The sequence below is a fragment of the Nematolebias whitei genome, chromosome 5 (genome assembly GCF_014905685.2).
Source record: "Nematolebias whitei isolate Nwh7 chromosome 5, NemWhi1, whole genome shotgun sequence".
Classification (NCBI taxonomy): domain Eukaryota; kingdom Metazoa; phylum Chordata; class Actinopteri; order Cyprinodontiformes; family Rivulidae; genus Nematolebias; species Nematolebias whitei.
The window spans coordinates 44,865,940-44,877,827 of NC_056502.1; the positions used below are offsets into that span (position 1 = coordinate 44,865,940).

The window sequence follows — 11,888 nt, forward strand, 5'->3', positions numbered from 1 at the left end:
AGTCTAACAGCTTCAGGGTATAAGCTGTTCCTCAGTCAATCTAAATTGATGTTATTTGTTTATTTACTAAATGTTATTTGGCTTAATTAATTAATGCGATTATTAGTGAGTAACTAATCAAGTTTTAGTTGTAAGGATTTTATGAAGTCATGGTTCCTTCATTGTCACGCCCATCGTTCTAAGTAAGAACAAATCTGTCCTCAGCAGCAGCATCCACAAAAAAATGCAAGAATTTATTTAAATAATTTATTAGAAAATGAATGATTAACTAATATATGTATCTAAAGGACATACATACATACAGGAAGTGAAAAACTGCATCCACCCTCAACTCCTTGTGCTCCCACAAGGAGGTGCTTCCTGGAGCTTCTTTAAGCCTGCTCCTTGAATTACCCCATCAGCTGGGGCCAGGTGGCCATGGGAGACCCTAACAGGCAACACGGACCCCAAGATTTGTTGTTTTTATAAAGAAGGATGCTTTTTTTTAGTGAATATGAAGAGGTTTTCCTTGAAAACGGAGATGACACAATCTTGAACTAGAGGATCATTGAGCACCCACAAAGGCAGCAGATCTTCTGCTTCACTGAACTTTGGTAGCAGCTGCTGCTTAATGTGCTTTATAAATGAATTTGACTTGACTTCACAGAGAAGCTGCTTTAGGACATGCCTGAAGATGCTCTTGCTGAAATTTCTGGGAGCTTTCTGGTGAAGTAAAAATGTTCTCCTTGTCTCCTTGTATCGGCTCAAATTCTTCTTGGAGAACTTGATCTCTTTCAGGAGAAAAGTTCAGCAAGGATTTTTTAATGGCCTGCTCAATAAGACATTTAACAAGCAGGCCTAGCTGCTCTGGTGTTGGATGTCTTCTCATCTCCTGGATCAAGCTCTGGTTCTCACAAGTGAGAACGTCTGAAGTATTTCTCTGAGGCTCTCCTTGGTGAATGAAGGTGGTCTCTGGAGGTCGGTCATCAGAGATGAAGTCCTCCTCAGTGATATCTTTGTCCTCTGAATCAAACCTGTGGCTCCTGGAAGGTGATGGTGAAGGTCAGAGTTGACCACAGATACAAGTCTGACTTGCTATCCACAGTTCTGACTTGGGGAGGCTTCATCCAGGATGGGTCTTCTTAGTAGATGGATCTTAGGTCCAGAAGTCTCCAGGATCTCTGGTACCACAGTAGACATCATTCTGTGATGGACTTCACCAGCAGACTTTCTAATTTTACCTTTCAGGCCTTTGAGGTGTGATTTTGTCTTGGTGACCGAAGCCTGGAGGTGTTCAGCTTGTGAAGGGGTTTCTCCGTTCATGACTGCTGTTGGAGTTGTAGCTCCATGAACTCTGACAGACGGATTAAAAAGAACCTTGGTTTTTGACTAACCAATGTTTTGATGAGCTCAGGACAGGAACCTGGTAGAACTGAGACATTTGTGAATCTTTTAGATCAAAGGATAATAAAGTAGCTCAGCCGACAAGGTGTTCCTAGCGTAGTAACGTTATATGCATATGAAATATTCCACTAATAAGCTGAGGAGGAAATTATGATAACAAATATAAACCTTTCAATGGGTAAAGTAATGTATTATTTAATTTAGAAGCAATAGAAACACCCCCGCCCCCAGCATTTTTTTTGTAGTCTATTGTTGTCATTGTTTATTGTTATTGTTGTCTGTAGTTTATATGTTGTGTCTGGAACAGGTCTCTCTTGTACATGAGTCCCCGTGGCTCAATGAGACTAACCTGTATAAATAAAGTTTGAATGAACGAACGCAATGTCACAGACCTCATTATCGTAATACATAATTTTCATTTTGTTGTGCAACTTTTTTTGTTTGCTTTCCCCCTTACTGTAGATTTTAACCTGAAATGCTGCAAATATCATTGCAACAGTTGACAGCAATCAATCATGTGTTACTACACGGCCTGCATCTACACCACCAGATGCATGAATTGGTAGAGCATGTTTCCATCAACCAGTGGCGATTCATTTAATAAATAATAAATAAGTTCCTTTTCTGGATTTTCAGAGGCAAATAACATGGAAACTAGTTACCGCAGAGTCATTGACTGCATTAAACTGCATGGTTTTGGTTTTTCAGCTGACGTCCTCGTTTTTTTGAAACGAAGACATGTTACGTTTAGACCAATAAAATTATTTCTTCTTGTTGTGACCTACATGCTCCACAATTAAATAACACTTAATAATTTGACTGAAGTCGATCCGTCGTCATTTAAAACATCATCAAGTGTCTTTAAGAATCTGTTGGACACCTGGCAGGGTCCAAGGCTGACATGTTCCTGTTGTTAGTTTTCTACATTTGTCTTGGAATCTAGCTGTTTTTTGGTTTGTTACCTTTTCCTTTTAGCCATCCTATTTGTTAAAAAACAACAAAAAAAAAAAAAAAAACTGTAGTATGCTTTTTTATAACTGTTTATTGTTGTTGCTGTTGTCCATTGTTGTCATCTTTCTTTGTTGAAATCAGGTCTCTCTTGTAAATGAGTCCTCGAGGCTCAATGGGATTTACCTGTATGATTGATTGATCATTGTGCGCGCTGAAGGTTGATTGATTGATCATTGTGCGCGCTCCCGAGACAGGGGGCACTAATTCTTTTGGGGTTACTTAACTTGACACAACATCGCACACCTCTGTGCGCGCTCCCGCGTGGCTCGCTTTTTCCTGAGCCCTATCTCCGCCTTTATGCTCTGACGTATAGACGCAGACTTTTTTCGATTTTTATTTTTTATTAACCGTAATAACAAAACATCTTTTGTCGTCTTGTACATGATATAAATTATCGCGCTTTGTTGTTTTACCCCGTTATATTAAAATATCGTTTGTTATTTTTACGCGGGAGGTGAAAGGTTAAAAACAAAATGGCGGAACACTGAATGGATGCTACATATTTTCCTGGATAATCTGGAGATTGTCAGGTGAAACAATGATTTAGTGGACTTTTTCATACCAACCCTACTTGTCCTAATCATAAAGCATCCTTTTTTGGGTGCTTTAATACAAACTGAAGTACAAACCGAAGTGAAACAGCGAGCGATGCTACACTGAGCTGTGAACGTTCAATCTTCATTTGATCTTTGTTGCCTTCCAGGACCTGGACCTGGTACCTTTCTGTTTGAATTGGATGCACGAAGTTTCCGTTTCCTGAAGGAGCAGCAGCAGAGCTGTGGATAAACATCTGAGCTCCTCCATGGATCAGTAAAGACAACAAGATGAACAGGAAGAAGGATAAAGCGTTTGAGAGCCCTCGGCCCTTTAAATTATAAGTATTTTTATTATATACATATGCACACATGCACACGCATATGCATACGTGGATCCACGTGTTGCTACTCATCTATCTCACTGAAACAGTGCTTTATCTTTTACATGATTTTAGTTAAAAGCATTAGTCTAATGTCTGTATGTGAAGACTTTTTTGTTTGTTTAGTTTACAAAACTATAATAAAATGTATTTACAGATTTGTCGGATCTTAAAGATAATCTTTTCTTTAATAGTCATGCGACTTTAATTAGTCTTGCAGGTACAAACAGCCATTAGACAGTTTGGTGTTTCTGTGTCATCACTGATTAGAGATATTCATGTTAAAGGGCTACAGGGGAGTGGTTGTGCAGAGGTTAGAGAAGGTGGGCCTCTGATCGGAAGATCGTTGGTTCAACTCCTAGTACCGACAACATCAAAATGTGGGTGGGATAGGTGAAGCACCCACACATTCCTCCACCATCATTTGCCCCACTCTAGGCCCTTGAGCAAGGCCCTCAACCACCTCCATCTGCTCCCCAGGTGCCCTAGATGGCAGCTCTCTGCTCCACACAGAGGGCTGTGGTAGCTCAGTGGTCTGTGGTTGTGTCAGGAAGGACATCTGGTGTAAAAACAATTGACAAGTGTTCATGTGACTTAGTTCTCTGTGGAAGGAGCAGCTGAAAGCAAAAAAAAGTTGAAGGGAAAGGCTACAAAACTATCTACAAGCAGCTTTTTGTCCCTCTTACCACAGCTGCAATGTTATGAAAAATTAAAGTTAATGAAAGTGTACCCAACCCCGCCCCAGGTTGTGGAAGCAAGTGGAAATGCAACCTGTGGTTGATCAGACAGAGTGTGTGAATGATTTAAAACAAACAAAAAGAGACAAGGCCACAATCTAAAACCATTCTGGACTCTGTCATTTTCTAATTGCATCCTCTGTTGCATTTTGAATAATAATGGGCTCCATAGAAGAAGACCCAGGAGACTCGACTATGGACAGAAAAACACACAAAAGCCAGACAGGGATTTGTCAAAATGTTATGTTAATGAGTGTCAGAGTTTCAGAGACTAAAGAGAGTAAACTGGAGTGTTTTGGCTCCTGTCACATCAGTTGCGTTTTTTGAATAATGTGGAAGAGTACCAACCTGCATCTGTACATATCTGAGTGAAGAGATTAATAGCTGAAGTAGAGGTAATTTAATTTAAAAAATGGTACACAGCAAATTCATGTCAGTCACAAAATGAAGAGGCTCTGTGCTTACTGTAGAGGTTGTTTTACTAGTTTTTAACCAATACTGTGCAACTAATATTAATATTTACTTTATTGTTGATTTTACGACCCACCAGGTTGTGTGCATCAACAATATCAACTTCCAAAGGAAATCTGTCATTGTAAGTACATGCTGTCACATCTGTTTTACTGCACCCATACATGAACTTGTATTACACCAGGCTGCAGCCTCGTAAGGTAGTCACGCTTTGTTTTACTCAGGAAATAACTCGGGACAAACGTGCATAAGTGAAATGCAAATAGTCAAGTTACAACCCCATTCAAGATGGCCCCCACAGTAAAGCAACCTTAGCAAATACAAAAATGACTATAACTCCAGTATTACAGATATTGAGCTAACATACACTGCTTGGCCAAAAAAAAATAAAAAGCTCACACACTAATATTTCATTGGACCGCTTTTCTCTTTGATTACAGCATGCATTCACTGCGGCATTGTTTCGATAAGCTTCTGCAATGTCACAAGAACGTTGGTTACGTACTGTAACCCCAGATTCTGTGAGTATAGGCATAGCCCTTTAAGGCTGTCGCTGGTGGGTTTTATCCTGTCACGCGAAGCGTAGCACTGAAAACTTTAGTCCATGCCCACCTGTTGTGTGGGCCTCACCCGGTCCGTATAAATTACGTTGAGAGTGGGTAATCTGCTCCCAAAATAGCTTTTTCTTCAGCCACTTGGGGAGTGGTGGCGCAGAGGTTAGAGAGGTGGGCTTGTGATCCGAAGATCGCCGGTTCACGCCCCGGCCCCGACAACATCAAAATTGTGGGTGGGGTAGGTGAAACACCCACACTTGCCCCCACCCTCATTCGCCCCACTCTGGGCCCATGAGCAAGGCCCTTAACCCCCACCATGTGCTCCCTAAACAGGTCTCTCTTGAAAATGAGTTCTCGTGGCTCAATGAGACTAACCTGGATAAATAAAGGCTAAATGAAAAAAAAAAAACAAAAAAAAAAAAAAAATTTAGGATCCAGTGAGGCCCAGTGCTTAAAGGGCTACGCCTATACTCATAGAATCTGGGGTTACAGTACGTAACCAACGTTCTATTTCATATAGGTTTCATAAGGCTTAGAGCTTAAGGCTTTATAGGTTTCGTAAGGCTGTCGCTGGTGGGTTAAAGGCGAAGCAGGATGTAGTCTATGCCTCACTGGGTCCGTTCAGACACAGTATGAAGCACCTGCTTGCACCAAAAAACATTTCATCACTCTGCCTTCTATGTGCATAATTACGCGTTCCATGTACAGGAGCGCCCCGGAGAGAAAAGGGTTTCCGGCGGTGGAAAAAAAGGAGGAAGGCTGAAAGCAGTCCTGCTGCCGAGAATGGAAAAGAGCAGGTTAAGATTGTAACCGTTTAGTAGTGAATAGAGCAGATCAACAGCTCTTCAATATGAGTGGATTAATAGTAATGAACTGAGTAGTAATCAAATGAACTGATTGGTAACAGTAGTCATGAACTGATTGGTAACAGTAGAACAAAAACATCAGTCACAGAACTTGTGACTGATAATAAATAACTCACACTGTAATTGCATGCAGTCAGATGTGAGTTTAAACAGAAATTCCATGAAAACATTAGGATTATTCTGTTATGGCACTAAGGACAGAATGCGCCATGGAACTAGAAACATCACGCAAATAAAAGCGGATAAATGAGCAAGGCGACGACCATGCAGCCGCCGTGCAAATATCCTGCACTGTCATACCATTATGCAAAGCTGTCCAAGATGCAATTCCTCTGGTCGAATGCGCCCTGAGGTTCTCAGGAGGCTCTAAACCTGATGCTCTGTAAGCTTCAGAAATGGCCTCACACAGCCAGTGTGACAGATGCTGGGTGGATAACGGGCGACCTGCAGAGGCGTCTCTATAATGTACAAACAGACGTTGAGTCTGGCGCAGTGTGGCCGTGCGTGTTATGTAACATGCCAGCGCACGCACAGGGCAGAGGAGATGAAAAGATGCTTCTTCTTCTGATTTGTTAGGGGGGAGGGAAAAACCCTTCTAACGTTATCGTTCTCGATTTTAAATGAACGCGTGATGTTTTGAGGCATAAAAGCTGGGTTAGGTCTCAACTAGGGGTGCAGAAAAAAATCGTTTTTTCGATGAATCTAGATTCTTAGTCCTGGCGATTCTGAATCGTTTCTAAAGGTCCATAAATCGATTTTAAAATGCATTTAAGTTTTATATTTTTTCCGCTCCTACTCCCCGTTCGGCCGCCTTAGAATGAGCCGTGTAGGCCACCGTACAGCAAGCTAGTTAGCCAACTCCCTTTATCTGAATGGAGCTTGCTAGCATGGAGGAGGGAGACAGCGCGATTCAACCCGCTGCTTCGTCTTTAAAAATCATTTCAGATCCTACAATGTTCCGGGGAAGATAGAGCTTCACAAGAGCACAGTTGTTTACAAGAAGTATAAAATAAAATTGTGGGACAGTATTTTGGATATAAGACAAAATTCACGGAAGATGAAAGCGAAGCAGCCGACCAGCAAACTCTGCAACAAACTTCCAGGCTTCTCCCAAAGGCTGTGAAGATTTCCCTCTCCATTTCCTGCTGTATCACAAAGGATTTACGAGCAGACAGCTCAGTGGAAGGTGAGAGGTTCAGGTTTTTTTTAATACGATGGATTCAATGTACGTTATTCCTTCATGTAGATTTTTTTTTTTTTGCGCGATAAAGCAGCACCACAACTTTACCATGAAACAACGGATGGGAGAAGCTCTGATGCATCTGCAGCTCAAAGGTAACTGTTTTTTCTCATATTATACTAAAACTTATAGACAAGTTATACAACAAACTTTATGCAATTTGTCTTTTTAACAGGTTGAAGAGGACAGATGAGACGCACATCTCCTGGAGCCAGTTCTAAATGATACAGTTTATGGTTTATAAATTATAGTTCTGAAGAGATTTTGTGCAAACTTGCACAGGTTTTGAAATTTTGTTAAAGATTTACTAAATATGAATCAATATTGTTAAGACTGTGAAGTCTGTATATTTCATATTAGGTTAAGTTTTGAAAATATAACAAATGTTAGAACAATATGATTAAAAATAACTGAAGTCTGTATTTTATGTTGAATTAAAGTTTAATATACTTTGGTAGGCTGAAGTCTGTTTACTTTTATATTTATATATTTTGAATTATTTGTCTGTGATGGACTGGAGACCTGTCCAGGTGTCCCCCGCCTCTCACACAGTGATAGCTGATATGGGCACCAGTGATACCAGTGACTCACAAAGGAAGAAGTGGATGAAGATGATGGATGGAAGAATTATTTTTTCGTAGATTTGGATTTTTTAAATTTTTTTGAGAAAAATTCAGGCAACTAAGCTAACCTAATACTGGTAATTTAAGTTACAGAATTTTATACACTCCTATATTTTTTCCCATTTTTGGTATAAATATAAAATGAATAAAAAAATTTAATACAGTAAGGAACCTAAAATGATTTTTAAATAAATGGTCTATTGGTTTACATTGTTGTTTAATCTTTTCAGCTTGTCAGCTACATAATTGAAACAAAATGTATGACCATTTCAATAGAAAAATCGTTTCTGAATCGAAAATCGTTTTAAAATCTAAAATCGTTTTAAAATCGTATCGTGACACCAAAAATCTGAATCGGATCGTCGGACACAGAGAGATTCGCACCCCTAGTCTGAACACAGCTGAGCTGCCATCAGCTTGAACTCTGAGGACGAGGGGGCAGCAGAGAGCGCAGATAAATCACTCACTCTCTTTGTAGATGTCAAAGCCAACAACAGGGCTGTTTTTTTGAGTGGCAGGAATTTGATTGAAACCTGATCCAAGGGCTCAAAAGGAGCTTTGATCAGGGCTTGCAGAACCATCGTTAAGTCCCACTGTGGAGGTAGTGGGCGTGACACCGGTCTGTGCCTCCGTACACCTTTCAGAAAACGTTTAATCAGCGGGTAATTAAAAACTGTTCTGTCACCGAAGCCTTCGTGACAGGAAGAGATGCCTGCAGCATACGTTTTAATTGTGCTGAACGCCAGATTTCTGTCCATCAGAGTCTGCAGAAAGGACAGCACGCCACCTAGTGGACATGAGATGGCCTCTGCACCTTTTTCCATACACTAGCACTGAAAGGCTGGCCACTTTAATGTGTACAGCGCTGTGGTGGAAGCAGCACGTGAATCCTGAATTGTGCGAACCACTTCCTGGGAGAGACCCATCTTCTCTTAGCGGATCTGCTCAGCGGCCAGACCCAAAGGTGCTGGCCTATTTCTGGGTGACTCCTGATCGATCCTCCTGTCTGGAGGAGAGCATCCTCCCTCCACGGCAGTTTCCATGGTCGACCCGATAACAGACGTCGCAGGATTGGGAACCACGGGGTGCTCGGTGGGCTACCAGAATGGCTGACAGTTCTTCCTCTCAAACTCGGTTCGGAAACCGTGATATTAGAGGGACTGGAGGAAATGCGTAAATGAGCATTTTTGGCCACGGGCTGTGGGCAAAGGCATCCACTCCTAACGGTGGGTCGTCCCGTTTGCTCAGGTAGAACCATATTTGACATTGGGCATTCTCCCGTGTGGCAAACGGATCCAATGCTGCTCGGCCAAATTTCTCCCTAATCCGAGAAATCAGCTCGGGATGGAGACTCCAGTCCCCGTTACACAAACTGCCCCCTGGACATTATGTCCGCTCATCTGTTCAGGACGCCGGGGATGTACACTACTCTGATGGAGAGCAGGTTTTTGTGTGCCTAACACAGCAGCTGCCTCGCAATGCGTAACATTTGGGCTGAGCGCACACCCCCCTGCCTTTTTATGTAAGCTGCAGTCACCTTGTTGTCTGTGTGGATCAGAACATGTTGATTCTGCAGCAAGGAAGCAAAATGTTGAATCACATTCAAAACCGTGAGACATTCCAAAACATTTATATGAGCTGATGTGTGAGGTGGCCACAGCGCCCCCACCGCCTGAGACAGGCACGTTCCTCCCCAGCCTGACAGGGACGCGTCTGTGAAAACTGAGACGTGTGCCGTAGGTCTGCTGATAGGAACTCCCTCTGACAGAGTGAGAGGATTTCTCCAGTATTTCAGGTCGGTTCCCACGGAGGGGGGCACAGAAGTCATCCGCCTCTTCTGCCATACCGGATCTATGCACAGGCGAGCGAACCTTCTCTGAAGGCATCTCATGTGGAGTAAGCCCAGCGGAACCATAGCATGAGCTGACGACATCGTTCCTAACAGTTTCATGATAGAAACAGCTGTCACTACTCTGCTGGGTTTTACGCGGCGGAGCTGGTCTTTTAGAGCTTCGGCTCTCGCCTGTGATAAACGGGCCCTCATAGTGACTGAGTTTAGCGCCACTCCCAGATAAACGATCATCTGGGCCGGAAGAACCGAACTCTTCTCCCAGTTTATGGCGAAACCCAGGTTTAACAGGTGTGACGTCAGCGTTTTGGTTTGTGCCGCTGCTTCCTGCCTGGATCGGGTCAGCAGCAGCAGATCGTCCAGGTAAAACAGAATTCTCGTCCCTGCTCTGTGTTGCGGCTGCAGAGCCGTCTCCACGCATTTTGAAAACATGCGTGGTGCGAGGAAATAACCGAACGGGAGCCTGTTGTACTGGTACTGGATCCCTTGGAAGGAGAAGCGCAGGAACTTTCTGTGTTTTGGAATGATTGGAATGTGAAAATAGGCGTCTTTGAGATCGATGGAGGTAAACCAGTCGTTTTGGTGAATGCTGTCCAACAGCTGTCTGTTTGTCAGCATATGAAACTGTCTCTCCATGATTGACTTGTTGAATACGGACAAGTCCAAAATGGGTCTCATTCGTCCGGTCCTTTTCGGAACCAGGAAGTCCATCCATCCATCCATTTTCTTCCACTTATCCGGGGTCAAGTCGCGGGGGTAGCAGCCTAAGTAGGGAGGCCCAGACTTCCTTCTCCCCAACCACTGGGGCCAGCTCTTCCGGGGGAATCCCAAGGCGTTCTCAGGCCAGCCGAGAAACATAGTCCCTCCAGCGTGTCCTGGGTCTTCCTCTGGGCCTCCTTCCGGTGGGACGTGTCTGGAACACCTCACCAGGGAGGCGTCCAGGAGGCATCCTAAACAGATGCCCATGCCACCTCAACTGGCTCCTCTTGACGTGGAGAAGCAGCGGCTCTACTCTGAGTCCCTCCCGGATGATCGAGCTTCTCACCCTATCTCTAGGGGAGAGCCCAGACACCCTGCGTAGAAAACTCATTTCAGCCGCTTGTATCCGAGATCTCGTTCTTTCGGTCACAACCCAAAGCTCGTGACCATAGATCAGGGTAGGAATGTAGATTGATCGGTAAATTGAGAGCTTCGCCTTTTGACTCAGCTCTCTCTTCACCATGACAGACCTGTACAGCGCCTGCTTCACTGCAGACACTGCACCTATCCACCTATCGATCTCGCGTTCCATTTTTCCCTCATTCGTGAACAAGACCCCAAGATACTTGAACTCCTCCACTTGGGGTAGGACCTCCTCCCTGACCCAGAGAGGGCACTCTACCCTTTTCTGGCTCAAGACCATGGCCTTGGATTTGGAGGAACTGATCTTCATCCTCTCTCACCCCTCCCTGGGCTGCCACCTTACTGTGGTGGAGGGGTTTGAGTGTCCCAATGATCCTAGGAGCTATGCTGTCAGGGGCTTTACGCCCCTAGTAGGGTCACCCATGGTAGACAGGTCCTAGGTGAGGGACCAGACAAAGTGCAACCCAAAGACCCCGATGAAGAGAAAAATAAATGGACTTAATGTTCCTTTGCCCGGACTTGAGTCACCGGGGCCCCACTCTAAAGCCAGGCCTGGAGGTAGGGCATGCGGGGGAGCACCTTGTGGCCGGGCTTTTACCCATGGAGCTCGGCCGGGCACAGCCCGAAGAGGAGACATGGGTCCACCTTCCCATGAGCTCAACACCTGTGGGAGGGGCCAAAGGGGTTGGGTGCAATGTGGGATGGGTGGTGGCCGAGGGCGGGGACCCTGGCGGTCTGATCCTTGGCTACAGAAGCTGGCTATTGGGACGTGGAACCAGGAAGTAAAACCCTGTGTTTACCTCTCGGAACCCTGGAAATTAATTTTTTTATCAGTAATTCCTGAACTTTTGCGTGCAAGGACAAGATCTGTTCTGGAGATGACAGAACTGTCTTTATAATCACACAGTTTGTTTTCTCAGTCATCCAGGTATATAACAACAAAAAAGGTTGAATCATGTCATCTGGACTTCGTTTTTTTGTTAAAAAAGAAACGTTTCGCCCCTCGTCCAAGAGGCTTCGTCAGTCTGAGGCCTAGCCATCTGGTATTACCCAGAAGCCACCCTGGCCATTCAGACTGACGAAGCCTCTTGGACGAGGGGCGAAACGTTTCTTTTT

General features: G+C 43.9%; 1 protein-coding gene across 1 annotated transcript in view; it reads left to right on the forward strand.

Moving 5' to 3' along the window:
- Nucleotides 1–3,588: 3,588 nt before the first annotated feature.
- The window catches only part of LOC119410416 (transcription initiation factor TFIID subunit 2), a gene marked incomplete at its 3' end in the record, with an annotated part of 27,567 nt that continues 19,267 nt past the window's right edge, over nucleotides 3,589–11,888 (forward strand). Inside the window, 2 exon segments of the mRNA XM_037677328.1 lie at nucleotides 3,589–3,633; nucleotides 4,598–4,642. Of these exon segments, the coding sequence (XP_037533256.1) occupies nucleotides 3,589–3,633; nucleotides 4,598–4,642 (90 nt within the window).